This window comes from Pituophis catenifer, unplaced genomic scaffold, assembly GCF_029215685.1.
Source record: "Pituophis catenifer annectens isolate HBS135680 unplaced genomic scaffold, rPitCat1.0.hap2 SCAF_10, whole genome shotgun sequence".
NCBI lineage: Eukaryota > Metazoa > Chordata > Lepidosauria > Squamata > Colubridae > Pituophis > Pituophis catenifer.
Window position 1 is genome coordinate 17,402,977 of NW_027256890.1, and position 18,766 is coordinate 17,421,742.

Sequence of the window (18,766 nt, forward strand, 5' to 3'; positions counted from 1 at the left end):
TTGGATAAAATGGAACTGCCCCAGCCAGGCGCACTCTATCTCAGCCTTCTGGAGCCCCCCCCCCCCCGGCCCAATTCGGAGGATGCTCCAGATGCATGGAAGCGAATGGGGGGGGGCTCTTCTTCCCAGCGCCCCCTTTCCAGCTGCGCCCCCCAACTATTTTTTTTGGGGGGGGAGAATTAATTCTTGGGCTATTGCACTTTGAAGCGCATCTTGCATGCGGGCCCAGCGAGGCCGTCCCCGAGGGCTGCGTGGGCGCAGGGAGCAAAGGGCGCCTTTCCACGCGAGCGCAGACAGACACGCGCGACGCTCCCCAGCCCGGAGGCGGAGGAGGCTGAGCCCCTTCGCGCCCGCGCTTGCGCACAAACGCCGCTCCCTCTCTCCACTCCCGGGAGTGGGGGGGTGTTGAGAGCTTCCGCGCATGCGCTCTGCTTGGTCCTCCCGTTCAGGCACCGCCGCGGCCACCCCTCCGCCGCCTCTTCGCGCGGGGCCTCGCAGGACTCGGTGGGGGGGCGACGAGCGGGACCCCCGAAGGAAGCGGAGCCCCCCCTCTCTGTCTCTCGGCCCCCACCGCCCCCTTGGCCCCGCCCCGCCCTTTCCCCGCGAAGGACCCTCAGGCGCCGCGCGGGCAGCCCCGGCTGGGCCCGGCAGAGGCGGCGGCGGCGGCGGCGCGGTGAGTGCGGCGGGGGGCGATGGGCTTTGGAGTCCGCCCGCCGGGGCGCCTGGTTCCTCCGGGGCAGAGGGGGAGGGGGCGTCGCCCTCCCTAAAACCTCGGGGGGGGGCAGGCAGGCGCGTCCCTGCAGGGCGGGGGGAGGGGTGGCGTTTGGTAGGGGATGATGGGGGTTGTAGTCCCGCCAGCTGGAGTCCCTGCTGGGGTCTTTGGGCCCCTCCTGCCCGTCTCTGCTCCCCCCCCAAAGACCCTGCAAAGAGGGTGGGGGGCACCTGGAGCGGATACGCCCCCCCCACTTTCTGCAAAGCCCCCCCCTCCCCCCTTTCCCTCCCCCCTCCGACGGCCTGGAAGCCTTTGCCCCTCCCCCACAAAGTCTCCCCCTCCCCTCCCCTCCCTTTGGCCGCTTCTCCCCCCCCTCGGGACCCCCCCCGGGACCCCAGGGTTGCAGGCGCTGGGGGGGGTGGGGGGTGGGGGGGGTGGGGGGGTGGGGGGGGTGGCGGCTCCTGCAGGGTCTGTTGCAAAAGCGCTGCGGGCGGAAGAGGCGCCGCTTCCTCCCCTGCAAGAGCTGCCCTGCTCGGCCACCCGCAAGCCCATCAGCCGCTTCCTGGCTTCCCCGGGGCGCCCGGAGCGATGCGCAGGTGACCGGTTGGACGCCTGGACTTCCGCTCCCAGAATCCCCCAGCCTGCGAAGCATGGGCTCTGGAGTCCTCCCGCTGGGAAGCCTGGTCCTCTAGTTCTGGGGGTGGGGTCTCCCCCCCCTTGGGGTCTTGCAGGCAGAGGTCCATCCCTGTAAAGGGGGGGGAGATTGGGGCAGGAGGGGGAATCCTGGGAATTGAGTCCCGGGGGCCAAAGCTGAGCAACCTTGGGGCTGTTTCTTTTGAGGGGCTGCTCTGGAGACCCCCGTGGTGGCGGCGGTCAGTCCCATCGGCGTCCTCGTTTCTGCCAGTATTTTGCATGGACGCCGGGACGTCCTGTGAGGTTCGGCGTCTTGAGTTTTGCCGCAAAGCAAGTTTGGGGAGTGTGTTTAAAGCAGCCTTAATTATAATCCCGGCTTTTATAAAGGTGCAAATTGGCTTCTTGGTGGAGACAGCCTCTCGGATGCTGCCCGGCCAGACAGGTGCGGGGAGCCAGTTGGCCAGGTGAGCGAGCGGCTGGATCCCAAAGGGATCCCCCACTCAAAAGGGAGCTTGCGTCTCCTCGATGGTGTCCGCTGTGAACATCCTCCCGGGTTTTTCATCTGGAAGCGTGGAATCGGGTTGTGCGAATGGGCGCCGGCTTGGATTTGGCTGTGGAAGCTGGACCAGCTGCTTTGCCAAAGGGAAGCAGAAAGGAGGGGGGGGGGGGTCCCTTTGCAAGTTGCGTGCGCCAAATGTCCTTCCAGGATTTTTGCTTTTCAAGAGGGATCTCCAGTTACAGGGCTCCTGCCAAAAGTCAGTGGAGGGAGTGGGGGGGGGGGCGGCTGGACTGAGGCTGAGTTCCAAGCAGCTGAGCGACCACCCGAGACCCCCATTTTTCTCCTGATGAGCCTCTCCTTTTCTCCTCTCCCCGACAGCTGGGAAGAGTCATCGGGCCGAATCCCTTGGCGAGTCCTCCTCTGAAGATGGCCGACTCAACCGGTGCTGTGGAGGCGCATCTGAACCGGGCAGCAGGGCCCAGAAGATAGAAATGAAACAGGCAAGTGACGGCTTTACTGCCTCTCTTGGATGCGTCCTTTCCACTTTGGCCTGGCTTGGGCATCATCCCTTCCACCGGGCTTTCCAGCATGTCAGCTGAGTTTGTGGCCATGAATTGTGGTTTGTGAGCCGCAGAGGCTGCGTTTGCACAACCAGCTCAGCTGAGAGCAAAGAGCAGGGCGGAGGAGCCCAGCGGGTGCTATGCACCTGGGATGAGCCAGGGTGGCTATTTCAGACAGGTGGGGTGCAGAGGGAATGCCCCTCCCCCACAACCTGTGGTGTGCCCAGCCAAGTGGTTTTCCCACACGCGTGTCTGTGGGTGACGCACGGGCTGGCAGAGGCCCTGGGAGAATCTGAGCCGGTGTGACTCAGCAACGGCACAGCCTGTTTGGACTCGCCTTTTTCTGCCTGGTAAAGAGAAGGCAGCTTCCCCCTTCCTTCCGAGCAGCTGAGGGTTCAGCTGCCCCTCCCAAGGAGAGGGGTGAAGAGCCGTGGCTTGGATCCTTCCTTTAATGGGTGCCAGGATGTGGTGCATCTCCTGTGGTGTGAGACTGAGCAACCGCCTGATCTCGGCCACACCTGGGATCTGGTCCAGAAGATCCCTGGGGAGGAATTGGATGGAGCAGAAGTTCAGCCGGGTACGAATCTAGCCTTGGACTCATCTTGCCCAGCTGGGATGGGGATTGTGGAAGGCTGCGCTTCCAATTCCGTGCTCTGTAGCCTCAGTGAGTCGGGGGCCCAGGCCAAGTCAGGAAAACACTTTCAACCTAGGCTGTTCTCACGGAGGAGAGGACCTCCGTCTTCTGCCCTACCTGGGCAGGCTGGCAGCCGCTGGGCACGGGGCCTTCTTTGGAGTGGCACCTTCTCTTTGGAATTGCTAATTTGGGAGGAAGAGGCCGCAACCAAGAGGTGGAGTAGGGAACCAAAAGGAAGAAGAAAGAGGCAAACCATGAGGGCTAGAAACCTGAGGTGGATGCACAGGGGAAGTAAGAGGGCAGAAGAAGGATGCAGCTTGAGGATGATGATGATGAGGATGATGGTTGTAGGACTGAGCAAGTTTGTTTTATGCGGCTGTTTGTTGTTCAAAGAGAAAGTGTGTTTGTTTCGTTTTCCACCAACTGCGTTGTTAATCTGAGCTACAGCCCTGATCCTCTCTTTACCAACCCCCACCGCCCCTCCCAAATCCCCAAACCAGCCCTTGAAATGAGGGTTTGACATGGAGCAAGGGACCCTTCGCGCATGGTGGGCGCAACTTGAGGATGGCTGTACGCTTGGTCTTTTTTGGGGGGTGGGGGGGGTGAAGGGCGTACGTGAAATCCGCCAAGTGCTGAGCACGGGGAAAAGGCAGGCCCCGTAATGGGAACCAGATGTCTGCAGATGTGTGAGCGAGGGGGGCGCCTGCGTAGGCTGACAGCCTTCCCTGCAACGTGTGATGAGCTTGGGAGAGAAGCTCGCGAGTTAAAAAGAAAAACAGGCTGGAGGTGCATGAAATTTTTACTTGGGGTGGAGTGGAACCTCTCTGTTTGGGGGCACTCTACCTGTAAGCAGGGTGGAGAGAGAGCATCGGGTGGCCGTCTGTGCAGGACTGGACTTGGACTCGGCCAATCGATCGTCCCACCCAGATGGAAATTCTGCTGGACCTGCAGCTGCTGAGCTCCGGTTTCTTTGGGCCGTTCGTTTATGACATTCCTTTGGGGGAAGGGGGCACCCTGGGTGGGGTGGGGGGACCAGAGGGGCCCCGCCCCTGGCTTGCATCTCAGCCCTAAGAGACTCACCTTTGGAAAAGAGGCACCTGCATTTTGGACGGTGGGGAGGGACCTCAGTTGGCGGATCGGTTTTGGGGGGGGGAGACTGGACGGCAGCTTTAGAAACTTGCAAAAAAAAAAAAAATTCCCCGGTGGATGAAATAGATTTTCCCGTTTGTTAAAACCCCCACGTCTTTCTCTTTCCTTCCCTCGGTGTGTGCGTGTGTGTCCGGAGGCAGAATCGCTGGAGAGAAGAGCCGCTTGCTTTGCGTAGAAAGGAGCCGGCCGATAAGCCGGGAATTTGCTGCGGACTCAACTTTGCCCTCCGATTAGCGGGGAGGCCTGTAATTTCCGACCGACCTTGTGATCCGCCAGCCAGCCGGCTCGCTTGGGCTTGGCAGGAGGGGCTCCTTTCAGCGAAGAGCGGGATGAGAGGCGGCCAGTGGGGCTTAATCCCAGGACGGGAGCCGTGGCAGGCGAGGGTCTCGGAGGGACTAAGCCAGGTTGGGCCTGGTTGGATCCAAAGGCGTTCTTCCGTAGGGCTCCTGCACCTCGGCGGAGGGTGTGAGCCTGCCTTGGGGTTGGCCCAGTTTGGGGCCTTGGCAAAGGCTCAGAAGAGGCTCCTCGGATGCGCTTAAGAGGATGATGCTTTAATCACTTTAAATAGAGCATCTATTTTAACTGATGAGCTTTGCTCCGTTGCAGTGCAGCTCTGACCCGTCTTTCCAATGCAGAAGCCCCCTCCTCTTGGAGGGTCCCGGAGCGGAGACTGTTTTTGGCAGAGTCCCCGGCAGTGAAGGCCTTCGCCCCTCCATCTCCCACCCTTTCTGGATCTTGGAGAATCCTTTCTCTGTTTGTAAAGCCCTGCCAAATTCCGTCCTTTGTAATTGCCCTCCTGCCATTGTTTCTGAAATTGTCTGTCTGTCCGTCCTTCCTCCTTTCCTTCCTTCCTTCTCATTCACTTCCTGCCTGCCTCACTTCAAGTGTTTTCTGGCTTCTAATTGGGAGCCAGTTGTGGGGGGGGGGGAAGAAACCGGGGGGGGGGGGAGGTTCCTGCCCTTGGGTCCCTTTCAGGATCCTCCGGAGGGGATGAGTGCCCACAGCCATGCGCAGAGGCCATCAGTGGCATCTCCAGGATGCCACGACAGGAGGTTGCAAGTGGGACCAAACGCTTCCCTCTTTTTTTGGGCTTCAGCTCTGGCCCGGAGACCTGCCCTCTGGTGCTCTCAGGCCCCATTAAGACCTGGCCTTAAGAGCTGAGTCTGTCCCAGGCCAGGATGGAGATTTTGGTTCATTTATATTTTCTGAGCGAATGTGAATTTGCTTTCTAGGAGGGCGTCTCCAACCGTGGCCACTTTAAGACTTGTGGACTTCAACTCCCAGAATTCCTCAGCCAGCAGGTCTTGATGTCCACAAGTCTTAAAGTGGCCACGGTTGGAGAGCCCAGCTTCAGAGAACTTTTGGTCACCAAGAGGAGTTAAGATTTCTTCTAGATGGGCCAGCAGTGGCGTTTTGCCATTCTTTCTTCGAAAAATGATCAGGGTGAAGTTACAAAGTCAGCCACTGCCTGGTTGTCCTGAGAAAAATCAGGAAATCCGGCGATCCCTCCTAACTCTGGGTGGCAAAAGTGGATTTTGGTCTTTGTTTGAAGCCCTTAAAAAAAAGAGGAACCTTCTCCTGTTTTCCAGCTGTGAAAGAGGACAGGCCCACCGTGGACATGAGTCACTCTGCCGCAGACCCCCCTCCGGGAGAGGAGACGCCAGCGGAGACCTCGGCCACCGTGTCCCCCCAGGGAGATGGTGGTGGGCCGGCCCTCGGGGTCATCACAGAAGGGCTGGGCGAGCTGGCCGTGATCGACCCCGAGGTGGCCAAGAAGGCCTGCGAGGAAGTTCTGGAGAAGGTCAAGTCGATGCACTGCGTCTCGCCGGACGGGTCCATCCGGGCCAAGGACAGGAAGGGAGGGAGCCGCTGGCCGGGGCTGAACGGCGAGTGCTGCGAGATCAAGTGTCTGGACGACCCCCCCCGAGAAGATCTGGGAGGAGGACGAGCACCCCCCGAACTCCGTGAAGGGCGTCCGTCGGCGCCAGAAAAACAACTCGGCCAAGCAGTCGTGGCTCCTGCGGCTCTTCGAGTCCAAGCTCTTCGACATCTCCATGGCCATCTCGTACCTCTACAACTCCAAGGAGCCCGGTGTGCAGGCCTACATCGGGAACCGCCTCTTCTGCTTCCGCCACGAGGAGGTGGACTTCTACCTGCCGCAGCTGCTCAACATGTACATCCACATGGACGAGGACGTGGGCGACGCCATCAAGCCCTACATCGTGCACCGCTGCCGGCAGAGCATCAACTTCTCCCTCCAGTGCGCCCTCCTGCTGGGCGCCTACTCCTCCGACATGCACATCTCCACCCAGCGCCACTCGCGCGGCACCAAGCTGCGCAAGCTCATCCTGTCCGACGAGCTCAAGCCGGCCGCCCGGAAGAGGGAGCTGCCCCCCCTGGTGCCGGCCCCCGAGGCCGGGCTCTCCCCCACCAAGCGGACTCACCAGCGCTCCAAGTCGGACGCCACCGTCAGCATCAGCCTGGGCAGCAACCTCAAGCGCACCGCCAGCAACCCCAAGGTGGAGAGCGAGGACGAGGTAATGCCCTCCGGGGCCCGGCTCGCCTTCCTTCTCGGGCGTGGGGTGGGCGTGGGGGGCCCTCCTGGGATGGTGGGGGGCCCTTCCCTCGTCTTCGGGATGCTGATGGGGATTTGTGGTGGGAATCGGTCATGGTAGCTGTGGGTTGCTGGTGGAACCTGCCCAGGGGTCCACTGCTGTGTGTGAACCCCCATTTCTTGCCTTTCCTGCTTCGGTAGGGCCTGGTTCCTCCCGAGAGTTATTTGTGTGCGTGGGGGGCTCAGGCTTGGCGGAGAGGGTGTGCTTGCACCAGTCCGAAGGGAAGCTGTGGGTCCGTCTTCTCTTGACTTCCTTTGTGTCCACAGTCCCCATTAAACTGGACGCTGCGGTGTGTTTCCTTGTTGCTGTCGCAGTCTGGAAGGAGAATCCTGCCCCCTCTGTCGTTTCCTTGTGGGTCCCAGCAGAAAGCAGGGTCACCTTAGAGGGGAGATTTCTTGGACAGTGTAAAAACCGAACACATAAATGAAAATAATAAGATAAACATTTGCCAGCTGGGGAGTGCCGGTGCCCCAAAGCCAGTGGGGGTATTTCCGTGGGGCCTGGAGAGTCCCCCTGGCCTTGGGGGCCCTGCGTGTAACCGGGGAGCTGACCTGCTTTCTGGGTCCCTCGTGAGAGCCGGAGAAACGGCCCCGGGTGGAACTTCAGGTGAATATTTGATGCCAGGGATCAACGTCTCCCCAGAGGGGAGCTTGGGGGGTGGGGGAGAGGGCCTTCCTGGGGGAGAGGAAGAAGGAGGAGAAGGAAGAAGAGGAGGTTGGGCAGCCATTTGCCTGAGATGGTCTGTGAACTCCTGCTTGTGCAGTGGGGTGGACTAGATGACCTCCACGGTCCCTTCCAGCTCTGTTAAGGGGAAACCTCTGAATTGGTCTAGCTGGTTCTAGCTGGTTTCTGGAAACCAATTTTTTTTAAAGTTTCGTTTCTCCCTCCCTCCCTCCCTCCCTCCTTCTGATACCCAGGCCTCCGGTCCTGCCTGCCTCACAACAGCCCTGTAAGGCAGGCTAGGCTGAGCCACCAGCAGTCAGGACAGGCTTTGCTGCCTAACGCCAAGCGGGGACCCCCTCGAGCCCCGTTTTCTTCCCCCTGCAAGACTGCTGGTCACGCCGGAGCCGCCGAGGGCTCAGTCTCCTGATGCACACACCAGGCTTCAGCTGGCTCTCCGTGCCCCCCCGCGCCCTCCCTGTTGAACTCCCAGCCAGTTCATTGTTGGGCCGAGCACAATGGGCCGCTAGAGAGCCGGAGGCCGGGAGGCTGCTGGGTGCCAACTGGGAACCGGCGTGCCTGTTCATGATGGACACCAGCTCCATTCAGCCCAGGCCGCCTTGGCACCCCCTCCCGGGGCCTGGCCACCGTGCCCGCCTGCTGCTGCTGCTGCTGTCCGGCCACTTCAGGGCTCGGTCCGGCCCAGAGTCACCGTCCGGGGGACCCCAAAGGCCTTTTCACTTTACTTAAGGCCCTCCTGCCACTTTCCGTAGCCAAGGAAGGAAAGGATTAAAAACTGGACTGGATGGAAGGGGAAAAAATCCTCTTAGAAAACAGGTCTCTCTCTCTCTCTCCCCTTCTGATAACCAGAACAACCCTGTAAGGTAGGCTAGGCCGAGAGGCAGACGCTCGTTTCATTGGAACGATGTCTCAGAATCTGATCCAAGGGTTGCTTTGGATCTCCTTGCCCTTTGGGGAGCCCCCAAGCAGCAGGAGGATGCCCCCCCCCGATCGAAGCCACACCTGTTCCACTCCTGGGACGAAATGTGCCCAGCGTCTCCCCTGTTCACACCCACAGGTAACCTTTGGCAGCCGAAAACGTGTTGCTGGCAGGGGCGGCCGAGGGACGGCAGGGCACGGCGGAGGCTGAGTCAGAGGGAGCCGCGTGGGGTGGGAGGGCCTCTGCCCCACGGCAGCCACTTCCTGTTTGCTTGGAGGGCAGCGGCGGCGTCTGTCCTCGAGGGATGGGTGAGAGGTCAGCCTCAGGAGGGCAGCGTTGGCATGGGGCTGAGTCAGCTCGGGATGATGGGGTTTGGAGTCCTGCCCCTCCGGCAGTTGGCAGAGCGAAGAAGGCTGGAGGGTTAGGTGGTTTTCCTGAGAGAATAAGACGTAAATAGTAAAAAAAAGTCAAAGAGAAAATAAGAATTTAAAAACATGGATTGTCTCTACCTTCCTTCCTTCCTTCCTTTCTTCCCTATTCCTTCCTCTCTCCCTCCTCTGTCTGTTTCTTCCCTTTCTCCCTCCCTCCATTTCTTATTTTCCTTCCTTCCTTCTTCCCTCCCTCCTTCCTATCCTTCTCTATTCCTTCCTCCCTCCCTTCTCCCTCCCTATCCTCCCTTCCTTCCTTCCTTCTTTTAAAGTATTCTTCATTTTGATAAGTTTGCTGGAGTCTGACCCCTCTGGGTTGGGGTCAGGTGTGAGTCACTGGAGGGGAAGCCCCCACCACCTCTGGGAGGGGAGTCTGGAGGCACCTGGAGAGCCCCCCGCCAAGAGCCTGAGGTGGGGCAGAGTCCAGAGGGCTGTTTTTAGTTCCTCACTTCCCTCACCTGTCAAGTTGCAGCTCAACCGAAAACGTGGCACTTTGGAGGAAGTGTTGCAACTGCTTCCCGCAAGGCCCCCATTGCCCCTGCTCCTGCTCCTGGTGGGGAAAGTGGGAGGGGTGGTGGAGGGGGGGCTGCGACTTTCCTTCCTGGGACTTTTTCAGCCAAGGTTGCAGTGGGCGAGGGGGGGGGTGGGCTTGGATGCTGCTTCCCAAAGGGCTCTCGGTACCCCCTGCCCCCCCCTCCCCCCGTGGATCTCCTGGTGGTCCCTTACTCAAAGCTTACTTTGTTTAAGGCCAGCCAAGACCCCCCCCCTGCAGGCACTCCTCCTCCCTCCTCCTGGCGTTTTGCATCTCTCCCCCCCTTGGGCCCCACATCTGCCCCACGGCTCCCAAGCCCCCCCCCCTTGCTTCTTCCCTGCTTCTCCCCAAGGGAGGGCCATGAAGATTGCAGAAGAGCCCCTAACCTAACTTGAGATCTGGCCCTCCATCAGAGCCGGTGGAGCTTCCCTGTCCAGGGGCAGTCTAGCTTTTTATAGGCCCCAGAGAGGCTGCCGTTCCCTGGCAGGTCCCCAACTCCAAGGGAGCAATCCCCGTTTCTTCGGTTGGGGTGGGGGGCCAGGATGGGGGTGGGAGGCACGTATGAAGAGCTGATTTTTTTAAATACTCACCTTTTCTCTCCTCAACTTTCCTCCCCCCCACCCCTCCTCCCTCCCCCCTGGAAATTCATCCCCCCCTCCCCCCCTCTCATTCATTTCCCAGGGACTGTCATCGAGCTCCGAAAGTCTCGATAGATCATTTTGTTCCGTAAGTGCCCCCCGCCCCACTCAACCCGGCTGCCTGCCTCTTTCCTGTCTTCCCCTCTCTCCCCCCCCTTTTGACCCCTCTCAGCCCCCCTTCCTCCTCCTCCCCCCAGCAGCATTTCCTCTCTCGTGACAGTCCTGATTAGCCTTGGCATCACAAGGTCTCCCCCCACCCACACATTCCTCCTCCTCCCCCCCCCTTTGCAAGTGAGATCCTGCACTGCTGGGGTGGAGCGTTGGGGGCTGTGCCTCTCTCATCTTCCAGCCGCCACCCCCCCCACACACACACTTGAAAAAAACACGCCACCGTCATGTGCATGCCAGGATCTTAAGAGCGGTAAATTCTGCATGGCCAAAGCACATCTGACCGCTTTCTCCAAAACGCCTCAGCTGCTTCTGCCACAGCCAACCCCCGAAAGGCTTTTAAGGGTGGAGGGACACCCCCCTCCCCCCCCAGCACTTCACATTGGAAGTTACAATGAAGAAAGGGACTTAATGACCGGTCTTCAGACATGCAACCCTCGCAGTGCCCCCGTAATTCCCCCTGCGTGATCTTCCTTATCTTGCAAAGTTCCAAAAGTTTGCAAAAGTTTCCTCCATTCCCACGACTGACCTGCCTTGGAGGCTGCAGAAGCCCCGTAACTCCGTCCGGAAAAAAAGAGGAAATGCTGTTTTTGGGGGCCCGAGATTCGTTTTGATTTAGCATGTCCTGGGTCTGGTGCAAATGTTCAGCTCTTCCTTTGCTGCCTCAGATTAAGAATTGGGTTTTGCTTTTTTTTTTTTTCTTTCTGCTGAAATTTTGCTCGTGCCAATCAAGATTTGATTTTCCTTCTGCAAACCTCTACTTTCCCCCCTCCGTCGTGAGACGGGTCGCAGGGCGAGACTGGTAAACGGGGAGAAAAATCAATGGGGGAGGGCCTCTGTTTGCCAGGGCCCATCAGAGATGCCCCCGGGGGTCCCTGGGACCTGGCCAGGTGTTGGTGGCAGGGCACCGAAAGGTAGAAGCCCAGGTTGCTCTCCTGGTCACCGAGTGGGCTTTCCCACGCTCAGTGCTGCCCCCACCTGGCCAAAAGTCTGAAGCAAAGCCCTACGTTGGCTTAGAGGTCAAGGGGAGGGGGTCTCCTTTTTGGGGGCTGGGCAGCTGCACCCAGGTGGGACTTCGATTTATGCCCATGGTTGGCTTTGTTTGAGGAGGGATGCTGATACGTTGCACCCAGGTGGTTTTCACCCCACGTCTCGGTGAGAGAGAAAATGGAGGGACCTGCAGGGAAAAGGCACGGGTGGAGGGTGCGAATCCTCCCCCGGGGCGCAGGGCTGGGCTTGAGCCTCCCTGTTCCCATCCTGCAGACGCGCGTTGAGAGCGCAAGGGTCAGCCTAGCCTTTAGCCCAACACCCCCCTTGCGCTCTTTCTCCTCCTGCTTATAGAGTCGCTCTACAAGCCCCCCCCCTCAAGTCTGGGCTTCCGGCAGGCGGGCTCAGTTCAGAGTTCATTGCAAAGGTGGGGGGGTTCACTCTGCTTCTCCCCACAGCCAGAGATGGTGGCTGAGCCTTTGGCCGAGCTGGTCGGCTCCTGCAGCGCATCCGGAACGATTAGAGAGAGGGGATTCCCCAGAACAGCCCCCCCTCCCTCTCTGCAGAATAAGACCTCCAGCTGAAAGGGTCTCGGCAGCCCTGGACCTCCAGGCGGGAGCTCTTCGCAGGCTCTTCACCTTCTCTCTTTTCTCTCCGCCCCCCCCCCATCGCCCCACGCAGCCCGTCCGCCTGGCCCCCGAGCGGGAATTCATCAAGTCGCTGATGGCCATCGGGAAGCGGCTGACCACGCTGCCCACCAAGGAGCAGAAGACACAGAGGCTGATCTCCGAGCTTTCCCTGCTCAACCACAAGCTGCCCGCCCGCGTCTGGCTGCCCACCGCCGGCTTTGACCACCACGTGGTGCGGGTGCCCCACACCCAGGCGGTGGTCCTGAACTCCAAGGACAAGGTGAGGCGGGGCCGGCGGGGCCGTGGAGGGAGAGGGACGAGGGCCAAGGGAGTCCCCAGAGGCTCCAGGGGCTACGCGGGACTCAGCTTAGGACCACAGTGGGGGCCGGGATTTTTGTGGCTAAGTGGGGCGGTCCTTAAATTGACACCTGCCCAATTCGGGAACCTATTTTGCCATAGTAAAGAAATCCCTGCAGCCACTAAGTGGATCATTTGGTCGTTAAACAAATCTGGCTTCCCCCAGTGACTTGGATGGCGATCGTGGGACACTCGGCAACTGTTGCAAGGGGGGGGGGCTGTTGCCAAAGGCCCCGATGTTGCTCCCACATCTGTGGGGGTGTCACAACAGTTGTAAGTCCGAGGAGTGGTTGTCAGGTCACTTCTCTTCCGGGTTGTAACCTTGAACGGTTGCTAAACGAAGGTTCTTAAGTTGAGGGCTGTCTGTACATGCCCCCCAAAGTGTCAACGTAGGCCAGGACACCCCATTTCCATGCAGTGGGGTGTCCCGGAAGAGCAGAGCATTCATCCAGAGACCGATGCTCCTCTCCACACACACAACACACACACAAACCTCCTCTCCCCTTCCCTTTCCCCCCACCCCCGCAGGCTCCCTACCTGATCTACGTGGAAGTACTTGAGTGCGAAAACTTCGACACCACGAACGTCCCGGCCCGGATCCCCGAGAACCGGATCCGCAGCACCCGCTCGGTGGAGAACCTGCCCGAGTGCGGCATCACATACGAGCAGCGCGCCAGCAGCTTCACCACCGTGCCCAACTACGACAACGACGACGAGGCCTGGTCTGTGGACGACATTGGGGAGCTGCAGGTGGAGGTGAGCGGCCGGGGCTGGAAGGGGGGCCAGGAGTGGAGGGGCGGAGAGGCAGCTGGAAGGAGGGGAGTCGGTCAGAGGGACGGTGCTTGGCTCCTATCCCGGACCGTCCCCCTCGGGCACTCAGGCCCTGCTTCCTCTGCCCTCCAGCTGCCCGAGCTACACACCAGCAGCTGCGACAACATCTCGCAATTCTCGGTGGACAGCATCACCAGCCAGGAGAGCAAGGAGCCGGTTTTCATCGCTGCGGGAGACATCAGGTGAAGAGCCCGGGCGTCAGCCGCCTTCGGCCCTGGCCAGGTGGCACATTGAGGGCAGGAATAAGACAGGGAGGCCCCCTTTGGCTGATCCTGCCTTAGAGCCCAGGTCTAGGGAAAAAAGAAGAATCAAACAAGATCGAATCCTGGTTGGTCAACGGGACCAGAGGTTTACCCGTCCAAGCGTTCATCCTCGGGGAATTTCTCCAGGGCAAGCCCAAAAGTTCGGAAGAGTAAACCTCTGGTCCTCATGACCCATCCAGATTCAATTTTGTGACATTATCCTGGGACACAGATATTCGCCTTTATGTGTAAGGATAAAAGAACTTAGTCTGGTTTTAGAAGGAGGTGCTGATGATGGGAACTGTGGGTTTTCAGGAGAGGTTTTAAGATGCAGCTGAATGCCTCCCATTCTCCTGGCAGTGGTTTAAAACCCGAAAGCCACGTCTGTCTGTCTGTCTGTCTGTCTGTCCAATTAGCAAGTGGGCACCAGAGGGGCCGGAAGGGGGCTGGCCATTCAGCCCTCCTCCCTGGCAGAAGCAGAGCTGACCTGCGTTCCCTTCCTCAGGCGGCGTCTCTCCGAGCAGCTGGCCCACACGCCCACCTCCTTCAAGAGGGACCCCGAAGACCCCTCGGCCGTCGCCCTGAAGGAGCCCTGGCAGGAGAAAGTGAGGTGAGGATGGGTCTGGGGGGTGGGGGCTCTCTGTGGCCTCTGAGGTGAGCCCTTCCTGGGATCCTTAAACCTTCCTTAAGGTGGGTGGACTTCAACTCCCAGAGTTCCCCAGGCAGCACAGATTTCTGGGAGTTGAAGTCCACCCATCTTCAAGTTGCCAAAGTTGAAAAATTCTGCTTTAAGCAAGACTTTGTGAGGCAGCCAATGCAAAATCCAGGGACTTTCCAGGCTTAAGAAATGGACTCGGCAGAAGGAAAAGGAGGGGGAGGGCAGCCCCTCGTTTCTCTTTGCTGATGAAGCCGGGAGGGGCAGCTGCCGTATCTGTTGGCCTCCTGGGCTGGTCAGACAGGCTGGTGGATTGTGGAGTCTCCCTGGAAGAGGGCCACCTCCCCCCCAAACGGAGGCCAGTGGGGGCTCAGCCTTTCCTTGCTCCCCCCAGGCGGATCCGAGAGGGCTCCCCTTACGGCCACCTGCCCAACTGGCGGCTCCTCTCCATGATCGTGAAGTGTGGGGACGACCTCCGGCAGGAGCTGCTGGCCTTCCAGGTGCTCAAGCAGCTGCAGGTAAGGGAGGGAGGCAGGAAGAAAGGGAGGAAGGAAGGAAAGAAAGGGAGGGAAAAAGAAGGAAGAAAGGGAGGGAGGGAGGGAAGAAGGAAGAGAGGGAGGGAGGGAAAAAGGGAAGGAGAAACGAGGGAGGGAGGAAAGAGGGAGGGAGGAAACAAGCAAGCAAGCAAGCAAAGACAGGAGGAGGCTGGAGGGGGTCTTGTCTCCACCCCAGATGTGATGGGGCTTCCAGTCTCCTCCACCTGCCTTTAGAATTAAAACTAGGTGGGGGATGGGGGCAGAAGTCCCATCCCCCATTGCGCTGCCCCCACCCCCCTCGGCCTCTGTGCCCAGCCCTCCGGTCTTCCCTTGCAGGCCATCTGGGAGCAGGAGCGCGTCCCCCTGTGGATCAAGCCTTACAAAATCCTGGTCATCTCGGCCGACAGCGGCATGATCGAGCCGGTGGTCAACGCCGTCTCCATCCACCAGGTGAAGAAGCAGTCCCAGCTCTCTCTGCTGGACTTCTTCCTGCAGGAGCACGGCCAGTTCACCTCCGAGGGATTCCTCACCGCCCAGCGCAACTTCGTGCAGAGCTGTGCCGGCTACTGCCTGGTCTGCTACCTGCTGCAGGTGAAGGACAGGTGAGGCTGGAGGGGCCGGCTCTGGCTCCTGGGCATGTACTGAGTGCCTTTAACAAGGATCCTTGAAAATCTCCTGCCCGAGACATATTTAATTCAAAGAAATTAAAACACTGGCACGAGGGGGAGAGACGGGACTTCTTTTGCAGAAACCCAAAATACCTGATCGTTTTTTCTCCTCCTCCTCCTCCTCCCTCCCTCCCTCTGACCCCAGGCACAATGGCAACATCCTGCTGGACGCGCATGGCCACATCATCCACATCGACTTCGGCTTCATCCTCTCCAGCTCCCCCCGTAATCTGGGTTTTGAAACCTCGGCCTTCAAACTGACCGCCGAGTTTGTGGACGTAAGTTGGCACCGCTCAAAGGGAAGCGAAGTGTGAGAAACCCGATGGGGAGGCAACTCCGGGCATCATGGGTGGGCACATGAGTCCTGCTCTACGATCGTAAGGGGCTGGTTCCGTTACAGCCGTAAATCGAGGACTACCTATACGGATAGTCCTTGACTTGCAACAGTCCATTTAGTGACTGAAGTTACAACAGCATTGAAAAAAGTGAATTATGACCATTTGTCACACTTGCGGCCTACTCAAAGCATTGGGAAAGCCTGATTCACTTAATAAATGTGTTCCTCACTTAACAGCTGCAGTGATTCACTTAACAACCGTGGCAAGAAATTGTAAATGGGGGGAAATTCACTTAAATGTCCCAGTTAACAACAGAAATTTTGGGCTCTGTTGAAGTAAGCCGAGGGCTGCCTGTAACAGAGGGGAGCCTTTCTCTGAAAGCCTTGTGAATTCCTGGGGTGGGGGGGGTGTCCTTCCAGGCAGTCCCCTTCCTGCCTTGCAATGCGCCCCTCCCTCCCTCCTTCCCACAGGTGATGGGCGGCATTGGGGGAGACATGTTCAACTACTTCAAGATGTTGATGCTGCAGGGCCTAATCGCCGCTCGCAAACACATGGACAAGGTGGTGCAGATCGTGGAGATCATGCAGCAAGGTGGGCCGGGGTCCTCAGGGGAGGGTGGTCTCTGCTCCTTTGCTAGAGGCCAGTCTGTCATGAACTATGGGGGGGAGGGGCCTTGGGAAGAGATCTTCGTGCCCTCCGGAGACACCCTGAGGCCGCAATACCTGGGAAGGAAAGGTAACACACTCCATCTACCCAACCGTCGCAGGGAGATGTACCAAAACGTCTTTTTCAAATAGGATCGGACAATGGGGAGATAACGGGGGGGGGGGGGGGCAGAAGGAGCAGGGGAAAAGTTCTTGAGAGGATATTCGGGTGGAAAATCTTAGTTCTGGCTTTGCTCTCCTGTAACCGCTTGCAACTTGCCGTGGAACAATTTAACCATTCTGTTTAATTATTTAAAAATATTTTAATTTTTTGCCGTTCGCATTGCATTCTGTCCCTCCTTTTGCGTCCTTTAATGATTCTGTTCCACCATTCATTTGATATATGAGTGTAGCTCTTGTCCTGCGGCAAGTTGTCTGAGACCCCCTGACCTCTCTGCCCCTCCCCCCCCCTCTCCCCCTGGCAGGCTCCCAGCTTCCCTGCTTCCACGGCTCCAGCACTATCCGGAACCTGAAGGAGCGCTTCCACATGAACATGACGGAGGAGCAGCTGCAGGTGCTGATCGAGCAGCTGGTGGACGGCAGCATGCGCTCGCTCACCACCAAGCTCTACGACGGCTTCCAGTACCTCACCAACGGCATCATGTGACAGCCGGAACCGGAATTTCCCCTCCGGCAGCTCTCCCGTCCTCCCCGTCCTCCTCCCAGCCCAGGGTCCAGGATGGACCGGATGGACACCGCTGGGCTGGACCACCGCAAGGAGAGAGAGGCAGCTGCCGGAGGAGCCCGGAGAGACGTTGGACTGTAAATGGGGGTAGGGGGGCATTGTGTCTCCCTCCCCCCATGTGAAGGATCATGCGCAAGGACTTTGTCGAGATTCGCCTCTGGAGGAGGGACAGAACTGAGGGTCGCCCCCCTTCTTGGATCTTTTTTATTTCAGTATTACAACTCTTCTCCTCCTCCGTGTCCCCCTGCTTTCCAGCCCCTTGCCTGTGTTTCGGGGGTCCCGGGGGGGAGACGGACTGGGAACAGGAGGGGGGAGGCCCCCCTCGGTGTTTCGGGCTCCGTTTCTCCCGTGCAGTTGGGGAGTGCTCCCCCACCTCTGGACTCACACAGGGCGCGAGAGTGTGTGTGTGTGTATGTGTTTGTCTGAATGTGTGTATGTACCTCGTGTCACTAATGAAAATCCCCTCTCCCCCCACTGTGCCCATTTTCCTCCCCGGACAGTTGAATGCAAGGAGGGGGTGCAAAGCATCTCTCTTCCCCCCCCCCCGAAAGCTCCCGAATCTTCACTGCTTGAAGCACAACTCCAGCCTCCCTTGAATTGGGGGTGGGGGCATTGGCAGGATATCTCCCCCTCCCCCTCCCATGGGGTTTGGCCTGGCAAGGGACGGGGCTGAGTGGGGGAGCATGGAATGCAGTTGATGGGTGAGAGCTTCAAGCCCCCCCTCCCCCGCCCCCCCCCCCCCCCCCCGGGCTGCTGCAGGAATTAAGAGGTCTGCAAATATTCCCTGGGGAGCATCGTCCCCTTTAACGGGCCTGTCCCAAGTCCTTCCCTTTGGAGGGGGGGGGCTTAAGACCCCAAGATTCCCAGGCTTTCCCTTGGCCAAACCAGCTTCCTCTCTGGGAATGGAGCAGGAGCCCCCTCCCCTTCCTCTTCCAGGAGCCATGTCTCCTTACAGGCACACACACACACACACAGTTGCCATTGTGGGACAGGGTCTCCCCCCCCCCTGCAGGACCCCCTCCCTTCCTGGGAAACGTAAATGCAAAAGCCGCTTGCAGTATGAATGTCAGGCACGACTGGCGTCCTCGCAGGGAGGGGTTCCTTTGCGATTGTGTGTGTGTGCAGAGGGGGGCCGACTCCCTTTTGTTGGTCCTTTGATTCGCTGAAATTGTGACTTTATTTGGTCCTCCGCGGCCCAAAGTGAGCCCGAGAGCGGATTTTGGAATTCTCTGGAGGGAGACGGGTTCCGAATACCAGGGGACATGGGTGCCTGCTTTCCTGTCTCCCCCCCCCCAGGCCCAATCTCCCTCCCCTTTCTCAACATGAACTTTTTTTCACACTGTACCAGGGTTGTTGTGTGTTTGTGTGTGCGCATCGCTCCCCCCCCATTCCTGATGCCTGAAACTGCCCCCACCTTTTTTTAAAGGAAAGAATCTGTTGATTGCTGAGTGAGCATTAAAGTGGGAAACAGCTGGGAGAAAGAAGGGAGGGCAGCCCCCCACCCCACCCAGCCCTTGGGGTTTGTTACCTCTGGGCTCCCCCCTCACCCCCAATGCACACACAAGCACAAACACAGCTCCGCACTTAGACCCAAAAGGGGGAAGAAGCAGCGATTTTCAGCAGGTGGTTGTCAGAATTCCTGTTAAGAGAGGGTGGGGTTGCGTTTGTTTTTTGCAAGAATAAGAGGTCTTTAAAACTTCGTTGCACTTGGAAAAACCCTTTCCTATGTTAGGGCCACGCAGAGCCCTCCCGATGGGCTGGTTTATTTATTATTTATCACATTTATTGGATTGCAACTCCCCTCACCCCAAGAGGAGGGCAGGGCAGAATTTTGCAAGGCCCTGGGTGGGAGATCAGACACATAGAAAATTTGGGGGGGGGGGCGAGGTTTGTGCCTGGCAAGGTTTCCCCAAATCCAGCTGCGGTGGCCTCTTCCTCCCACTCCTCTCGGAGAAGGTGGGACGTC

The 18,766-nt window shown here is 58.9% G+C and overlaps 1 protein-coding gene across 1 annotated transcript; it reads left to right on the forward strand.

Annotated features, from left to right (window-relative positions):
* Positions 1 to 584: 584 nt before the first annotated feature.
* PI4KB (phosphatidylinositol 4-kinase beta) lies at positions 585 to 18,144 on the forward strand. Its single transcript, XM_070951162.1, is given in 14 exon segments — positions 585 to 673; positions 2,223 to 2,344; positions 5,777 to 6,122; positions 6,124 to 6,724; positions 10,044 to 10,088; positions 11,837 to 12,064; positions 12,670 to 12,897; positions 13,045 to 13,154; positions 13,720 to 13,824; positions 14,264 to 14,387; positions 14,742 to 15,007; positions 15,219 to 15,351; positions 15,882 to 16,002; positions 16,541 to 18,144. Coding segments are annotated over 12 exon segments (2,460 nt in total). The 5' UTR covers positions 585 to 673; positions 2,223 to 2,344; positions 5,777 to 5,805; the 3' UTR covers positions 16,723 to 18,144.
* The last annotated feature ends 622 nt before the right edge of the window (positions 18,145 to 18,766 follow it).